Here is a 20,231-nt window from a genome sequence, read left to right as displayed (position 1 = left end):
TATAAAATATAAAATATAAAATATAAAATATAAAATATAAAATATAAAATATAAAATATAAAATATAAAATATAAAATATAAAATATAAAATATAAAATATAAAATATAAAATATAAAATATAAAATATAAAATATAAAATATAAAATATAAAATATAAAATATAAAATATAAAATATAAAATATAAAATATAAAATATAAAATATAAAATATAAAATATAAAATATAAAATATAAAATATAAAATATAAAATATAAAATATAAAATATAAAATATAAAATATAAAATATAAAATATAAAATATAAAATATAAAATATAAAATATAAAATATAAAATATAAAATATAAAATATAAAATATAAAATATAAAATATAAAATATAAAATATAAAATATAAAATATAAAATATAAAATATAAAATATAAAATATAAAATATAAAATATAAAATATAAAATATAAAATATAAAATATAAAATATAAAATATAAAATATAAAATATAAAATATAAAATATAAAATATAAAATATAAAATATAAAATATAAAATATAAAATATAAAATATAAAATATAAAATATAAAATATAAAATATAAAATATAAAATATAAAATATAAAATATAAAATATAAAATATAAAATATAAAATATAAAATATAAAATATAAAATATAAAATATAAAATATAAAATATAAAATATAAAATATAAAATATAAAATATAAAATATAAAATATAAAATATAAAATATAAAATATAAAATATAAAATATAAAATATAAAATATAAAATATAAAATATAAAATATAAAATATAAAATATAAAATATAAAATATAAAATATAAAATATAAAATATAAAATATAAAATATAAAATATAAAATATAAAATATAAAATATAAAATATAAAATATAAAATATAAAATATAAAATATAAAATATAAAATATAAAATATAAAATATAAAATATAAAATATAAAATATAAAATATAAAATATAAAATATAAAATATAAAATATAAAATATAAAATATAAAATATAAAATATAAAATATAAAATATAAAATATAAAATATAAAATATAAAATATAAAATATAAAATATAAAATATAAAATATAAAATATAAAATATAAAATATAAAATATAAAATATAAAATATAAAATATAAAATATAAAATATAAAATATAAAATATAAAATATAAAATATAAAATATAAAATATAAAATATAAAATATAAAATATAAAATATAAAATATAAAATATAAAATATAAAATATAAAATATAAAATATAAAATATAAAATATAAAATATAAAATATAAAATATAAAATATAAAATATAAAATATAAAATATAAAATATAAAATATAAAATATAAAATATAAAATATAAAATATAAAATATAAAATATAAAATATAAAATATAAAATATAAAATATAAAATATAAAATATAAAATATAAAATATAAAATATAAAATATAAAATATAAAATATAAAATATAAAATATAAAATATAAAATATAAAATATAAAATATAAAATATAAAATATAAAATATAAAATATAAAATATAAAATATAAAATATAAAATATAAAATATAAAATATAAAATATAAAATATAAAATATAAAATATAAAATATAAAATATAAAATATAAAATATAAAATATAAAATATAAAATATAAAATATAAAATATAAAATATAAAATATAAAATATAAAATATAAAATATAAAATATAAAATATAAAATATAAAATATAAAATATAAAATATAAAATATAAAATATAAAATATAAAATATAAAATATAAAATATAAAATATAAAATATAAAATATAAAATATAAAATATAAAATATAAAATATAAAATATAAAATATAAAATATAAAATATAAAATATAAAATATAAAATATAAAATATAAAATATAAAATATAAAATATAAAATATAAAATATAAAATATAAAATATAAAATATAAAATATAAAATATAAAATATAAAATATAAAATATAAAATATAAAATATAAAATATAAAATATAAAATATAAAATATAAAATATAAAATATAAAATATCTATATATATAAAAAAGGATGATGTTAGTTACTACGCTTATAACTCAAGAACGGGTGAACAGATTTTGACAATTCGCACCAATTCGGAATGGTCTCATGGCAGAAAAGGATAAAACCTAAAAAAATCGCGAAAATTTGCGAAAAATTTGCAAAAATATTTTTTCAATTAAGTCAATTTTTCCACAAATTTCTATCGAGCTTCGCGTTTGGAGTATACCTTGACACTCATTTGCCTCTGTTTTGTAAATTTTTGAAAGTTGTACAGAATTTTTTATTCACAATCAATCGATTTTCATTTATTTTCAAGCGTCTTTTTAGGAAATTTACAGCGAAAATGTTTAAAAGGAGAGGGCTTAGACCATGTTTATATTATAGCCTTTTGCAGGGTTATTTGGACAGTTTTTGGCGAAAATTGTATTTGCACCTACTTTTTGAAAGTTGTATAGAATTTTTTATTCACAATCAAATCGATTTTCATTTATTTTCAAGCGTCTTTTTTGGAAATTAACAGTGAAAATGGTTAAAAGGGCTTAGTTTAGAGTTTGTAAAGATTAGTGGTGGTTTCGGTCAGATACCGATTGAAAAGACTAAGATGATAATGCCAAAAGTGGTTTCCAAGGTTTTGAGGAAAAAGGTACAAATCCACAAAATTGGTGGGTTAATTGAAACATCAAGAGCTCCGAGGTAATTTCATTGGAAGTGAAGTTGTGGCATATATGTATACTTTTAAACCGTAAGTAAAAACATCTTCGAAAGATAAACTTCCGATGTATGCGGCATAATATTTAAGCTGTACCAGATATATTTTGATACTGTTTAGATTCTGTCATGATACAAAAAAAATGATGCCCCCACTGTAAAAGGAGTATGAATTCAATCAAATTAGTTCCCGCAGAGCTGGAAGGCAATTACAAACCGCCAAATACATACATACAAACATACATATGTACATTGGTACTGTTGGTACACTGTATGTATGTCATTCAAAAAAGGATGATATTCAAAATTGGAAAAAACATGAAATCGGAGGTACTGGAGGTTTTTTGGTCAAATTATCTGACAAATATTCTTTATCGGCGACATAAGTAGGTAAATACTTATTAATCGCTAATTAGTTTGTGATATTAATTTGACTATGTTATTTACGTCGAAATTTAATTAATAAATCGACAACAGTCACGTGTTAGTGTGACAAGAGTTCAAGCATCCGAAACACACAAAGAACGGCAACTAATAGAATAGCTCTGTCCAGTTACCAGAGCCATTGCATCTAATACCGAATTTGCAGTGCAAGTAGAATTCGGGAGATCACATTAAATAGAGAAGTCAGAAAAAATAAGTAAAAAGGCGTTAAGTTCGGCCGGGCCGATCTTTTTATACCCTCCACCATAAAATATTCTGAACTTAAACGGAATAATTATATTCTTTCCTGTCCACAATTTTAGACGAAGATATTTTGTGACCTCTGATACCTAAATAAGTTAAAAAACATAAAAAATGTACTCAATCGGTAAGGAACCTTATATGGGGCTATATAAAAGTGAAAATCGGGAGGTACAGTTAGTTATAAGGGGGCTATACCTAAACATGGACCTATGTTGACAGTTTTTGGTGGAGATATTTTTGATCACTAGAAACCTCAACGGTCAAATTACAGGTAGTTCGATCAACAATTTTAGCTAAAATACTCAAAATACCAAAAATCGGGAGGTACCGCTATATGGGGGCTATACCAAAACATGGACCTTGACTGTTTTTTAGTGGATATACTTTGGGAACCCCAAACCTGAAATTACAGATAGTTCGGTCAAGAAATGTAATTAAAATCCACAAAATACAGAAAATCGGGAGGTACCGTTATATAGGGGCTCTAACAAAACATGGACCTATGTTGACAGTTTTTGGTGGAGATGTTTTGTGATAACTAGGAACCTCAACTGTCAAATTGCATGTAGTTCGGTTAAAAATTTTAGCTAATATCCTCAAAATACCGATAATCGGGAGGTACCGTTATATGGAGGCTATACCAAAACATGGACCTATGTTGACGGTTTTTGGTGGAGATGTTTTGTGACCACTGGAAACCCCAAACGTGAAATTACAGGTAGTTCGGTCAAAAAATGTAGTTAAAATCCCCAAAATACCGAAAATCGGGAGGCAGCGTTATATGGGGGCTATACCAAAAAGTGTTCCGATATAACCCATCGAAAATCGGGAGGTAGCGTTATATGGTGGCTATACCAAAAAGTGTTCCGATATAACCCATCTTTGAACTTGACCTGTCTATGGAAAAAAAGACGCTCGAGTGCAAAAATATAGCGCTCTACCTCAATTATTGCGAACGCTAGAGTGATTACAATAGACGGACAGACAGACGTCATGGCTAGATCGTCTTAGAATTTTATCCTGATCAAGAATATATGTGCAAATGATTAGTTCGATGTGTTACAAACAGAAAAACAAACTAAATATACCCTCCATACTATGGTGGAGGGTATAAAAACAGACGAAGGTGCTTACCTTTTAAATGGGTAAATAGAATAGAATAGAAACACTTTGCCTCTCAGTACCTTCTCTCTTCGTCAAACTGACAATTGTCGAAAGTACAATTATCTAATGTGCATCTGCTTCAAAGATCGTCCTAAACAGTTCAAAACAAAGAAATATTTGCCATTGAACAAGGTGATAGCAATAATAGTATTATAGGTTTGAACCAAAGCCATAAAGTTCTGTACCTAACAAACTGCGAGACGAAGTTCGCCGGGTCCCCTAGTAAAATATAAAATATAAAATATAAAATATAAAATATAAAATATAAAATATAAAATATAAAATATAAAATATAAAATATAAAATATAAGATATAAAATATAAAATATAAAATATAAAATATAAAATATAAAATATAAAATATAAAATATAAAATATAAAATATAAAATATAAAATATAAAATATAAAATATAAAATGTAATTCGTATACCAAGGGGCCGGTTTTCGATTTCGTCCTAAGACCGCATAGGGTAGTTAATTAAAAACCTTTCTCTAAAAATAATCTGTGGCATATTTGCAATATTATTTAACACGTTCGCGGACATGAATGCTATAGCATTCACATGCAAAGTAAATTTTTAGTCATTTACCACGGTGATCTTGAACCAACTTTAAATGAAAGAAGTTTACACCTGGGAAGTTTTTGCGGATTCTGAAACTACAATGTTCATAGATGAGAAAAATCAAAAAACAAAAAAAGCGTCGGAGCGCTTTTCAAAGAAAATCGCGGTCAAATTCACATTTTTATAGTTTTGTTAGGTTTTCACGATTTGCTTGAAAACGGTAAGTCTTATCGAAATGGCAATATGAACTTATATATCTCAAAAAGCTACGAAAATATAAAGGACAATCTTTCACTGCTATAACATTTTCTGTAGTTCCATCTTGATAGAGCATTTGGCTTTCCAGCAAAATAGTGAAACCCTAAAAATATGAACTTATATATCTCAAAAAGCTACGAAAATATAAAGGACAATCTTTCACTGCTATAACATTTTCTGTAGTTCCATCTTGATAGAGCATTTGGCTTTCCAGCAAAATAGTGAAACCCTAAAAATATGAACTTTGACCTCAATTTATTTAAAAAACACTCCGGCGTTTAATTTTTTTTGTTTTTGATTTTTCTCATCTATGGACCTTGTAGTTTCAGAATCCGCAAAAACTTCCCAGGTGTAAGCTCCTTTCATTTAAAGTTGGTTCAAGAGCACCGTGTTACTTGTATACAAGTTTTTGTGATTAATGATGTACATAATTCGAATAATTTCAAAAATATCCATAATACAATAAAAAAATATAATAATATTAATAATTAATAAGTGCAAAAAGAACAAATTTCGAGAACAATTGGATGTCATTTTTTTTGCGTCCGCGAACTTGTTAATGTTATTTCATACTCATGTACTACATACTTATCAAACCAACATACTTCCATTCATACAGGCATACTAATAAATTAATCATTTCATGTTTTCTCTCCACATGTTTCATTTTAGTCTCAACTTGTGTTTCATTCCAAAATTAAAACCAAAATTTGTAATCATAAACCGAACTGATATCAGATTTATCAGCACTAAAGCTCTATAATTGGATAACGAAGTCATTGGCTTGCCATCCATCGGAGACCACAAAACAAACGAGCACCACGCATCAACTACTCCCCCCATCACAACCATCAACTACAATAAAAAAATAAAAAAAAACAACACCTCAAAAACCACTTCCACCAACCACCATCTTCATTTATTAAACAAATCCATCCATGTCTTAAAAAGCCAAAAAAATAACTGAAAAAAATAAATATTTTATGAAAATATAACAAAAAGAGAAAGCAGAAGAGAAACGAAATCATTAAAACTAACCATACTCACGGACCCCAAACTCACTCTTATATTCATTCGGTTGTAACGCTGTCCTTAATCCATATGTGTGTTACAAATGTTGCCTGTGACGTCTTCACGGACAAGGACCAATACTAAATTAGAGAAGGTTAAGTAGAAACACCCAAAACAAAGAGATTGATAGAAAGAAAAAGGGGTCTGTCAAGTTTCTTCGTAAAAAGATCAGAGAGCCGCGAGAAAGTAAATCCAGTTGTTTACTTGACTAAAAGTCAATTAAAACGATTTCTTCTTGCTATTTGCAACAACGACGTCGTTCCGAGCCTAAGTAACGTTCGTTCACACATACACACACACAATTTCACACGATGAATCTGTGGAAACGAATTGCATGCAATCCGGAAATCAAACAATCTATGATACAGTACTACGATGAAAAGGGATTGGCCGATATACGCGTCTATCTTGCACCATGGATTGAGGAGAGAATTATGTAAGTATATGGGTTTATAATAACGAAAGAATAACTTCATTATTTTTTAATTTATTACTTCTTTGTTTTCGTAAAGTTCGTAGGTTTTGTCATTGTTTATCACTTTGACAGATTTTTATAATTGTCACAAGTCATAGACGGCGCAAAATTGTTAAAGTGAATTCTGCCAAAAGTTTGTGTTGGTTATTCCCATTCAAATTGTATCCCAAATATATTATTCACGGGCTTCCCTGGCTACGTCGGTGCTTGAAGGAATGGACCGACATAGTCCATTATGGAAATGGATCTTATTTTGGTAGTCATATCTTTTCGATAGATATCGCGCCCACTAGTCATTTCGTATAATTTTTGGACCAGTATGCCAGGAAACATGGACTTGTCCACGGAAAACATAATGTAGCTGTAAACAGGACCACAACGAACAGCATCGGTATACACTTCCAAAGGATCTTCGAACAGACCCTAAACTGCACTTAAACACAAATGTTAAACTTTTGTGGGGGAGGTACCCTAAGGAGAGGACCGATATTCGCCATTTCTTCTTCTTTAATTGCAAATCCGTATTCGGATATTAGCGATCATACAATGTTAATTATTACAGAGTTATTTAATTACATATTATAAAGTTAAATCATTTCATTCAATTATAGCTAGTTCTCTGTTTCTTGCGGCGCTTAAGAGGCTTATTTCATCTTGGTGTCCTGTCCATTCCTGAATGTTTTTCATCCATGTTATTTCTCGTCTTCCTCTTGGTCTGCGACCTTCAATTTTGGTTCTTATAATAGCTTGGAGGAGATTATATTTTCTATTTCGCATAATGTGTCCCAAATAAGCAGTTTTTCTCGTCTTTATAGTTCTGATAATTTGATTTTCGGTATTCATTCGTCTCAGTACTTCATTATTTGAGATGTGATTTGTCCAGGATATCTTTAAGATCCGTCGGTATATCCAAATCTCAAACGAGTGCAGTCTTCTCTCGTCTGCTGCTTTTAGTGTCCATGTTTCTGCCGAGTATAATAGTACTGATCATATGTAGCATTTTACAAATCGTTTTTTTGTTTCCAGAGTTATGGCATGGCTCGTTAATATTTTTCTAAATTTATGAAAAGAGTTTCTTGCCATTTCAATTCGACATTTTATTTCTTTTGATGGATCCCAGTTTTCATTAATTTGAACTCCGAGATATTTGAATGTTGAGACTCTTTCTATTTGAGTACCATTGATGCTTAAAGGAGTGTTGGATTCGATGCCCTTCTACTTATAATCATGAACTTTGTCTTTTTTATATTAATTTTTAAGGCATATGACGTACTGGCATGTTCAAGAGCATCTATTAGTTTTTGTAGTCCTGCGAGGCTGCTTGCAATTAGGGTGGTGTCGTCGGCATAACGTATATTGTTTATAATTGTGTTGTTTATTCTTATTCCGATGTTTTTCGCACATATTGAATCCTCAAATATTTTTTGGGAGTATAAATTAAACAGAAGAGGCGATAGTACGCAACCCTGCCTTACACCTTTCGAAATTGGAACATTTCCAGTAAGTTCACCGTCTACTTGAATGTTTGCTGTCTGTTGCCAGTATAGGTTTTTGATGCATTTTATATCGCTATACTCTGACCCAATTGAAATCAAAATTTCCATCAATTTGTCATGGTTGACCGTATCGAATGCCTTCTCGTAGTCGACAAAACATATATATATACATCCTTTTGTACATCGCGGCAATTTTGTATAAGTACATTGAAGCTAAGTAGGGCCTCTCGAGTTCCCATGCCTTCCTTGAAGCGCCTATGTATTATCTTTAAGAATATTTTAAGGGCATGACTCATAAGACTTATTAATCTATAATCTCCGCACGTCTTCGCATTATTTTTCTTGGGAATCATAATAAAAGTAGATTTCAGCCAATCTTGAGGGTATTGTCCTGTTTCATAAATTTGGTTGAATAATTTCAACAATAGTTGTTTATTTCTTCCATCTAGTAATTTAAATAATTCAGATGGGACTTCATCCGGCCCGGTAGCTTTGTTGTTTTTCATTGAATTTATGACCACATCTAATTCGCTTCCTGTAATGCGTCTTCCTCTAAAATTGGCTCCTCTATCTGTGTTATGCATTTCTGTTCTTGTGGTATCTGTGAACAGACTTCTAATATATTTTTTCCAGTGTTTCTTCTTCTCTGAAGTTTCGTATATGGCTGTATTATTCTCGTCGAAAATAAATGCAGATGATCTTTTTGAATATATTCCAGATGCCTCTTTTAACTTTTTGTGGAGATTGAAGTCGTCATGTAGGATTTGGAGTCTTTCAATTTCCTGGCACTGTTTATTTAATTGCTCATTTTTTGCGGCCCGAATTGCAACTTTTATTTCTTGGTTTCGCCATTTAAGAAGTTAAAATAAGTTTGGACAAACTTTTAGAAGATCCAAAGTTTGGACCATATTGGTTGCCCCGTTCAAGAGATATCGTGTATACCATTTTAGTAAAATCTGTTTAAATATTTGGGGGCAAGTACCAGAAGTTGTGGGCCGGTATTAACCATCTGCGAACTGAAACTAAGTTTGAACAAAATATGACGAAGGCCAAATTTTGGTCCAAATCGGTTGATCAGTCCAAGAGTTATCGTGCTTTCCAGCCACTAAATATGGTGCCATAGGGGTTTGTTGCACCTTTCGAGCTGCTTTCTCAATAAGTATGGACTTGTCCCAGAAAAAAAAAACTTACCGTTGTAATTGAGGAAGCGAATGTAAGTTGCTTCAAAAACAACCCAAGTGATTCGAGAGCAGGTCTTAAAGTGAACTTATTCGAAATTTTGTGTGGAAGGCACCGGAAGGAGTGTACAAATAAAGTCCTTATTCGAACCTGATCTATATCTGGTAGATATATTCGGATGTGTAAAGTATGGACCAAATAGGTTACTCCCTCCAAGAGTTATCGTGCGTAAAATTTTTCCGAACATTTTTAAGCTTTTGTGGTGGAGGTAACCCAAGGAGTTGTCCGATATTGCTTATCTACGAACTTAAACTAAGTTTGGACCAAATATTACGATGGCCAAAATTTGGACCGAATCGGCGGATCCGTTCGAGAGTTATTTTGCGCTCCAACCAATACTCACGGTGTCCTAGGGGTTTTTTGTACCTTTCAAACTATTTTCTCAAGAAGTATGGACTTGCCCCTATTGAAACTTGTACCGTCGTTTGGGGGGCAGTGAAAACAAGTTGTTATAACAAAAATCAAAGCGATTCGAGAGCAGGTTCTAAACTGAACTTTTCCGAAATTTGTTGTGGGAGGTACCCGAAGGAGTGGACCGATCCATATTGGAACCTCATCTAAGTCTGGTAGAAATTTCACGATGTGCAAAGTATGGACCAAATCTGTTACTCCCTTCAAGAGTTATCGTATCGCATAAATTTTCCGATCATTTTCGAACTTTTGTGGGGAAGGTACCCGAAGGAATGGGACTGATATAACCCATCTTCGAACTTGTACTAAGCTTGGACGAGATTTTACGAAAGCCAAATTTTTGACCGAATCGGTAGATCCGTGAGAGAGTTATCGTGCGCTCCAGCCAGACAGACAGACGCACGCACATTGCTAAATCAACTCCAAATTGTCTGAAATAGATCCGTGAGAGAGTTATCGTGCGCTCCAGCCAGACAGACAGACGCACGCACATTGCTAAATCAACTCCAAATTGTCTGAAACGGATTTCGTCCAAACATACTTTGGGTCTAAAACAATTATTTCGATAAGGCACATTTTGCCCGTATGCATAAATGCTGAGGGTATAAAAACGTAATACTTCTTCCAGACGGACATTAGTCAGTTCCAAGAGGTCGATCGATATATGAAAAACTTCTTCGGGTACTTCCCTCGACATTTTTTTGTAAGCGCAGTGTAAGGGCTGTTCGAGAATAGTTTTGAAATTTTCATCGAGGACTACCTTCGGTTCTGTGGTTCTAATTATAAATATATCTTTTTACGTTAAGCAAGTCCATACCTCCTGATACAATAGTTCAGAAGCATATCAGACAAGTCTTTCGAATAATTTTTTTTTTTATTTTAAAATTTGTGTTTAAGTCCAGTTTAAGGGGATGTTCCATAATCCTTCTGAAATGTTTACCACCTAAGCTATTTACAACGATATAATGTTTTTTTCCTGGCATGATGATCCGAAAGCCTGGCATGAATCACCTACTAAAATGGCGGACACGAAAACATCAATGGTCTCCGCAATAAGGTCACGAGAATGTGGACTTTATGAGTCCGAAAAACATCATGGTCGCCGCGATCCTGGAAACAACGTTCACCGCCACCTGTAGCTTGTAACATTGTGATGGTTACAACGTTTTGCGGAAGGATCGCACAAGAAGCTGAGGAGGAGGACTTGCCTTCCTACTACAGCAGTCTGTCCAGTACAGACCTATCCCGCTTGAGCTTGACACTAGTGACCCATACATGGAATATATGGGGGTAGCAGTAAAGTGTGGTACTGCCGAGATAGAGCTGCTTGGAGCTACTGTGCCCGGCGTTATATGCCCGTTATTAGTTCGCCTTTAGAGGGCAATAACCGTCTGGTGCCAGGAGACTTCAATGCTCATCACGAGCTTTGGCATTCCGTCCTAGGTAATGACCAGAGGAGTACAGCGCTGGCCGAGCAAAATCATACCTCCATGTTTTGCATTGCCACAGCTCGCCAGATATCACCATTGTGGCACTAGGTCTGATAAATGACGTATCATGGCAATCCTATCATCGTCTCCGTAAATAGCTTACCCGATTTCATAACCTCTGAATGCCGTACTTTCTTGATCCATGGGAAAGTTGATTGGCAGAGATTATACCAATCACCGCTTCAAAGAGCTGTCCATCCCCTCATATCCTCGGGTAGCTGAGAGAACTTTCCGGGATATCATCACTGCAGCAGCCGCTCGCTACATACCTGCTGGTCGAATACCCGAAATAAGACCAAATTTTCCATCAGAGACCACGGGACTGATAAATGAGGCTTGAATCAGAACAGGTCGTGCGACCGAACAGTCATGGTGGCTCTTAACCTATCGAAGGCCTTCGATACTGTCAACATGCCAAGCTTTTCGAGGATATAGAGAAGACTACTCTCCAGCCGTGTTTGAAACGTTGTGTGATCAACTATATGTGCGGACACAGTCGTTTGTGGAATTCAGAGACAAGAAACCCGTAAATTGAAACAGGGAGTTCCCAAAGAGGGGTGATATCTCCGGAACTGTTTAACCTCTACCACTCTGAAATTCCACACCCTTCAGACGGCATAGAGATCGTAATGTATGCGGATGATTGTACGATCTTGGCGTCGGGCCCTATCGTCGATGACATATGTGATAGGTTAAATGTCTACATAGCTGACCTAGCAACTGTACTAGGTCAGCTATGTAGACATTTCCATATGAGGAATATGAAAATATCCGCCGCTAAATCCACTGCCACACTGTTCATCACTTGAACGGCTGAAGTGAAGCTCCTACTGAAAATATTGGTCGATGGTGTACTTTACCACTAACTATCCCAAAATATTGGGTGTAACGTTCGATAGCATGTTTAAGTCGTCCGCGTAAGCGTAGCGGGATTGGTCTGTATGCAAAGACTGGTGTATTAGGAAGGCAAGTCCTCTTCCTCCGCTTCTTATGCGATGCTTCCGCAAAACGTTTTCCAGGATCGCGACGACCATGATGTTTTTCTAACTCATAAAGTCCACAATTTCGCTGACCTTTTTGCGGAGACCGTTGCAATTGAATTACTGAACTTGTGGTATTAAATGCTGCATTTGTTGTTAGGGAGACTTCGGGGGCATTTCGCAATCCGACGACGACGAAGTTGGCGATGTTCTTGAGCAGCAAGCAGCTGGGTGCGACAGAGCACTCTCGGAAATGCACCCATTCTCTACATCCATTACATTGCATATCGCTGACATGTGGTGGATGTGGATCTGGCAAAAGGAACATATCTATACTGGCCGGAGTTTTATCACTATCCCGGTACGGACCAAAAGAGCTCGGAGTAGGCATTCCGGGATAAATTATCGCTCCCATGGTGAAAAAATACACGAACACAAACACATAATTGTTGAGGTGACGGCGATTGACCTGGCAATCCGTCGTTTCTCTTGGGTCAGAGCATCTCCCCATCTTTGTCCCCATCATCAGACCGTCCGCCCGATTTCATCACCTCTGAAAGCCGCACTTTCATCTATCATGGGAAAGCTTTTTGTCCTGTTTTCGGAGAGTTCACTAATCACAGGCTCAGAGATCTGACCAACTGCTTGTTCGGTGAGCGGAACAAGTGGCCAAATCAACTGAAGAGTTGCAACATTGGAGAAGGAATAAGTGAATTGTGGGTAACGGTTATGTTACTCTCGAATCCTGGAAAGAAGGAGAAGGTGCGCAAGTTATTTCTGTCGACAGTTTGTTGAGCACCACGGGATTGACAGGGCGAAGAGTACTACGTCGTCGCATTACATCTCTTACTGCCGAGAATGAACCACCACAATTTACAATGGATGATGTTGCAAACGTCATCAGGAACGTTGGGCCCTGATGAAATCTGCATGGTAATGCTGACACAGCTGGAAGAGCCCGGAGTTGAGTAACTTACTTGAGTTCTAAAACTGATGCTAGCCACCCACATCGTTCCCGAAGTCTACAAAATGGGAAGGGTGATCCCGCTACTGAAGCCATGCCAGGCTGCCAGCAAAGGTGAATTACACCGACCTATTTCGCTTTTGTAGCCCGTACCAAAGACCCTTGAAATAACTAACCAGTTGGCGATCATCAGCCTGGGTTTCGCAAGCAGCACAGCACTACGACAGCGCTGCACCCTATTTCCACACATATTAGTCGAGGACTCAACCAGAGCAAGCCGTGTGATAGAACAGTGATGGTGACGCTTGACTTATTAAAAGCCGTTGATACTGTCAAGCATTCCACGATGTTTGAGGACATTGAGCAGATAACCCTCCTCCTTCAAGTTTGATACGTTGGATAATCAATTATATATGTGGACGCCAGTCGTACGTGGAATTCAGAAACAAGAAGTCCAAGCCACGTAGAGCGAAACAGGAAGTACCACAATGTGGGGTGATATCTGCGGAACTGTTTAAATTCTATCACTCCGGCATTCCACCCCCTCCAACGGCATTGAGATCGTATCGTATGCAAATGATTGTACGATCTTGGCGTCAGGTAACTTCCCTGCGCATGCCACAGCTTTCTGCGACAAACTGAGATAAAGGAACAAGGTCCTCAAGTCCCTAGCCGGCAGCACTTGGCGTGCAGATATATGAATCTTATAGTATAGTTCTCGAATATAAGTGCAAGGCGATGGACAAATATGAAAACCTTTCAGAATGTCGCCCTGAGAACTGCAACCATCTACATGAGGAGACAAAGATTCTTCCAGTACAGCAACACAATGCCATGTTCTCGTTACTTACACGGGTGTTAACGTGAGGGTCATCCCAATCAACGTATGGTGGATGGAGCTCCCTAACCTAGGCATGTAAGGAGGAATTTAATGACCTAGAGAGGGAGAGATCTAACTATATAAGAGGGAACCCCTGGATCAGCAAGGTTTGGAGAGTATTCACATAGATGCAGTCGCAGATGCCATAAACAACTGTCGTGGAAATGATGATATCCGGAGTACATCTATTGCAGCTGAGGAGCGTCATCTGCCTCGACAAACCAGAGTAGTTTTGGGTCAACTATGCTCGGGATGGTTCAGACGTCTGAATTCCTATAGGACGGGGATCGATGACACCGTGCAAAACATCTGCACCTTTTTAACTACCTTGTCATACCTACTCAATTAACTCTAGTAGGTCTGTGGTTGCATCCCATCGAAACAGACACATTGCCAGCACTGGAGATTGACCCAGAGCCTAATCGGGTGATATGTAGCCAGCATGCTTTAAACGGGTATGAACCAAATCATGTCCTACAGCAACATACCAAACTTTTATCAATAGATCTAAAGGTGAACCATATCAGTTCAAGTTTTCTCATAGCTCCCACATAACGTTAACTTCAGATATCAGGTATTTTTGAACATTTTGCCAAATATTCCATCAGAATTTGGTGTAATTCGAAAAAAAAAAAACAATCTTGAATAGGCCAATGTTTTGGTATAGTCCTCATATGACGGGTAGATACTAATTTCAAATAGTTGGAAGGTTTTAGATCTGCCCCGCTCAGAGCGGTGAAACTTGTCAGCATCAATTCTCTTTCGGTTTTTGTTGAAACAGAAATAATTGAATATTTTTGTAGATTTTTTTGTTTAAATTGTTAATTGTTTAATCATGGGAATCGGTTTTAAGTATACTGAAGTGCAAAAAATGAATGAAACGTCGAAAGAAACTTCCAAAAATCTTTCTTTCCTAATTTCTCTTAAATGGGATTTTTTTTTCTCTTTCGTGTGAAAAACACCGAGAATTAAATTGTGTTTGATTTGGAAAAATTTGGCCTTGGTAATATTTTGTCCAGACTTAGTTTAAATTCGAAGATGAGTTTTATCGATCCACTCCTTCAGGTATCTCCCCCAAAGTTGATTGGCAGAGATTATACCAATCACCGCTACAGAGAGCTGCTCATTCCCTTCAGATCCTCTGGTAGCTGAGAGAACTTTACGGGACAGCATCACTGCAGCAGCCGCTAGCTACATACCTGCTGGTCGAATACCCGAAATAAGACAAAATTTCCCAGCAGAGACCACGGGACTGGTAAATGAGGCTTAAATCAGAACAGGTCGTGCGACCGAACAGTCATGGTGGCTCTTGACCTATCGAAGGCCTTCGATACTGTCAACCATGCCAAGCTTTTCGAGGATATAGAGAAGACTACTCTCCAGCCCTTCAGGTATCTCCCCCATAAACGTTTAAAACTTTTCACGAAAATGGTGCACACGACAACTCTTGTAAGCATAACAGATTTGGTCCATACCTGGCACATCGTAATATTTCTTCGAGGCATAGATCAGGTTCCATATGGACTCTATCGGTCCACTCCTTTGGGTACCTCCCACACAAAATTTCGGAAAAGTGCAGTTTAATGGGCCGATTCCGTACAGCGAGGCGAGTCATGTCGCGTCGTCTATCGTCTCTGCGACAAAATTTAAAAAATGCACTACGTACAGCGATAGAAAATAATCGTCGATAACAAGTTATTTTTATTTTATTTTTATTCGTTAGTAAAAATGAACGGCGACAGCTAATTTGTTGTCACCGGAAAATGAACATTACGGCGACAAAATTTGACGTCGTCGTGCGACTTTTGCCATACGTAATGGAAAAATTGCAACTGGCAACGCGACACGACTCGCCTCGCTGTACGGAATCGGCCCATAAGTTCTGCTCTCGAATCGGTCTGATTCTTTTTGCAACAACTTCTTTTCTCAGCCCCCTTAACGAAGGGACAAGTTTTTTATAGGGGCTAGTCTATACTTCCTGAGAAAATGGACCGAAAGCTGTAAAAAAAACTCATACGGCACAATGTGTAGTGGCTGGAGGGCACGGTAACTCTCAAACGGGTCAGCAGATTCTCTCCAAAATTTGGTCTTCGTACTATTTTGTCCAAATTTAGTTGAAGTTCGAAGATGGGCATTTGGGACCACTCCTCCGGGTACCTTCCCTACAAAAGTTCAAACCTTTTCGCTAAAATTGTGCGCATAACTCTCGAACCGGACAGCCGATTCGGTACAAAATTTGGTCTTCGTAATATTTTGTCCAAACTTAGTTAAAGTTCGAAGATGGGTCATATCGGGCCACACCTTCGGGTACCTTCCCCACAGAAGTTACAATAATTTCACTAAAATGATAACCACTATTATCTTGAACGGAGCAACCGATTCGGTCAAAAGTTTGGATCTCCTAATATTTGTCCAAATGTAGTTTAACTTCGAAAGTGGTCCATATCGGTGTTCTCCTTAGGTACCCTAAGGTACATTTTTCTTTAAGCGCAGTTCAACATCTGTTCGACGATGCTTTTGAAAATTGTACCGATGCTACTCATTGTTGTCCTGTTTACAGCGATATTATGTTTTTCGTGGGCAAGTCCAGCCACAATATCTGAAAACCCCCTAGTACATAATTATTTCCGCAAGATTTTGGTTGCGTAGCCGGTATTCGATTCTATATTGCCCAAAGATCAAAGTTTCAATTCACACAGGCTGAGGGTATATCTCTATCGGCAACACCGACTGATACTTTTTTTACTTGTTTAAAACGAATTGTAAGATTTTCATTACGAGCAAATTATATTCTACCCTGACAACTTTGACAATAGTTGTGCATAAAAAAATAATTAAATCCGGAAGCCTTTACTACGAATGGGCAATTGCAACAGTCCTTTGTTCGTTTTAAATCCTTTCCAATGAAACTTTCCAATTGATATGGTCTTTTGTTGGGCTTTTTCTTCAAATTGCTTTTTGTGTGGTTTCGCAGGTGCTTGAATTTCTTTTGTTCGCATACAGGATTTCATATTGATGAGAATACTTCGACATTACAAATAATGACTTTAATAAAGAAATATTCTGCAAGTTGTGGGAAGAAGTGTTATTTTAAGTGCAGTATAGCAATGGGGGCTTTATGCTAAGTTTTCCTGCCTGTCTGCAAGATTATTTTTTATTCATATTCTGGGATTATGTTTTTTTTTTTCAATTGAATAAGACATGAAGTCTTAAAAGTTGCAAATTAATGCATTTTGTTGGACAAGGGAAGGGGAAGAATGTAAAAAGAGTTTTGAAATTATAGTTTGAAAGGAGTAGTGGGGTAAAGGTTGGTTTACAGTTACTACATTGAATGGTTTTAGATATACGCTTAATAATTCCTGAACAATCTGCTAAGAATGTTGCTCAGCGAAAATTCAATTTCCCGTAGTGCTTCGCTATTATTATTACATAGTCGGCACAGCCAATCATACATCAATCCCACGGCATCGCGTTCTTTCGTACCGGATTGACCCAAAACCATAGTGTTTCGCCCAGTGGCTGCCAACCCAGCATCAAATCTATGCTTCTTCGTAGGTTTCATGCTGCTACAACAACAACCATACATAGCCTTTGCCTTATTTTTCTTGTATTTTTAAATAATTGAAAACTAATTGTTTGTTTCTTTTGTCTCCACCAGGTCCGAACTCATTCACAATACAACATCAACGGAACTTTATGAACGTGATGCCCATCAATTCTATGAGGATCTAAAGCAAAAACTTATCCCGCTCAGCAACGATAACTTGATTAAATTTAAACTTGCCGAAATTTGTACTAGCGTCGCTCAAACACCAGCCGTGGAGCTATATACACACGTACGTACAGGTCTTCAGCGTGAAATACAGCTGTTAGACCAAATGCCACAATATTCGTATGTTGGCGGTGTGCCGGTTAACGGTTCAGCTGTTGGCACACCCGCCGGTATGCTGGGTGGTGGTGGTGTGGGCACTATACCCGTTGTACCCGGTATGCATACACCCACAATGGCAACAAGTGGCAATGGTGGTGGTTCATATGCGGGAGATACACTCTTTGCTGCCCACAGTTCCATTCCAAAACTGGGCATGAGCATTAATACGATTTTTGCCGATATCCAACAATTTGCCCGCAACTATGAGGCATTTCACAATTGTTTCACCAATTACAACCAACGTAAACCACATATGACCCAACAGGATATACAGCTGCAAGATCTCCAGCTACAGGAACAATGTCGCATTTTGGCCACAACACGTAGCAGCATTTTACAGGACATTAAACGTGTCATCTTCGATTATGATTCCATACAGGAAACTGTTATAAATGAATTGAAAAATTGGCAACGTAATCAGGCTTTGGCCGGTAATGGTGCACCGTTTCGCGATAATTTGGATGACATACAGCGATGCATAGAATTGTTGGTCGAGTTGGTGGGCAAAATATTGGATAATGTGAACACAATGAACCAGATACGTTTGGATAATAACGACGAAATAAGTGATATAATTGCCCACGTACGACAGTCACAACAGCTATTGGTCCTGTCATCGTTCATTGTTGAGAAACAGCCGCCACAGGTTATGAAAACCAATACCAGGTATGTACAAAATGGAATTCGTATATTATTCACTCATTGTGGGTAAACGTTTGTATACATTGGGGTATAACTTTTTGTACCCCCAACCTTTAGGCCAATATTATGTGTGCTATAGAAGCACTCTTTTTTTCACAAAGGTGCTATAGAAGCACTCTTTTTTTCACAAAGGTGCTATAGAAGCAGCCTTTCTTCCACAAAGGTGCTATAGAAGCAGCCTTTCTTCTACAAAGGTGCTATAGAAGCAGCCTTTCTTCTACAAAGGTGCTATAGAAGCACCCTTTCTTTCAGAAAGGTGCTATAGAAGCACCCTTTCTTACAGAAAGGTGCTATAGAAGCACCCTTTCTTACAGAAAGGTGCTATAGAAGCACCCTTTCTTACAGAAAGGTGCTATAGAAGCACCCTTTCTTTCAGAAAGGTGCTATAGAAGCACCCTTTCTTTCAGAAAGGTGCTATAGAAGCACCCTTTCTTTCAGAAAGGTGCTATAGAAGCACCCTTTCTTTCAGAAAGGTGCTATTGAAGCACCCTTTCTTTCAGAAAGGTGCTATAGAAGCACCCTTTCTTTCAGAAAGGTGCTATAGAAGCACCCTTTCTTTCAGAAAGGTGCTATAGGAGCACCCTTTCTTTCAGAAAGGTGCTATAGAAGCACCCTTTCATTCAGAAAGGTGCTATAGAAGCACCCTTTCTTCCAGAAAGGTGCTTTAGAAGCACCCTTTCCTTCAGAAAGGTGCTATAGAAGCACCCTTTCTTTCAGACATTTTTTGCAACTAGTGTTATTGCGGGCTTTGTTACGATTTTAATTTAATGTTCATACTTCTTGAGATAATAGCCCAATGGCTATTCCTACGATAGGCTCCTGCTGCCCTGACGCACCGGCCAAGAAGCAACTACATGACCCAGCCAGTTGCTATAACACTGTGCCACAAATTGGAACTCAAGGTCTGTGCGGTGGAAAATTCCTCTTGGAGATGAAAGCCCTTAGTGAGTATATTAAGAACCCAAAAGGAAATTTTCCCCATAGGTCAAGTTTCTGAGATATCGCGCGATGAATTTTTTGAATTTTCGCCTATGATGCTTGAGAAAATAGCTTTATATCTCTGTTTGCCGCTATTGTAGCTTCGTTTTGAGATTACACGCCTTCAGTCAAATCGAATGGCGAATCTTTTTGTAGAACATTTCATTATTCTAA

General features: G+C 35.0%; 1 protein-coding gene across 24 annotated transcripts in view; it reads left to right on the top strand.

Moving 5' to 3' along the window:
• Stat92E (Signal transducer and transcription activator Stat92E) overlaps window positions 1-20,231 on the top strand; it is a 214,738-nt gene that overhangs the window by 140,935 nt on the left and 53,572 nt on the right. For 19 of the 24 annotated variants that reach the window (XR_012409230.1, XR_012409221.1, XR_012409225.1 and 16 more), the window contains one exon: window positions 18,105-19,043. Coding sequence is in view for 13 of the 24 variants with exons in the window: in XM_073962202.1 (XP_073818303.1) it covers window positions 18,325-19,043 (719 nt within the window). In the remaining 11 variants the exon portion in view is untranslated. Of the gene's footprint in view, window positions 1-6,112; window positions 6,948-18,104; window positions 19,044-20,231 lie in introns of all 24 variants that reach the window. The other 5 variants (XR_012409220.1, XM_073962193.1, XM_073962189.1 and 2 more) reach the window with 1 other exon arrangement.

Source organism: Musca autumnalis, unplaced genomic scaffold (genome assembly GCF_047663935.1).
Source record: "Musca autumnalis isolate F117 unplaced genomic scaffold, ASM4766393v1 scaffold_1, whole genome shotgun sequence".
Taxonomy (NCBI): Eukaryota; Metazoa; Arthropoda; class Insecta; order Diptera; family Muscidae; genus Musca; species Musca autumnalis.
This window is presented reverse-complemented; position numbering and strand designations above follow the sequence as displayed.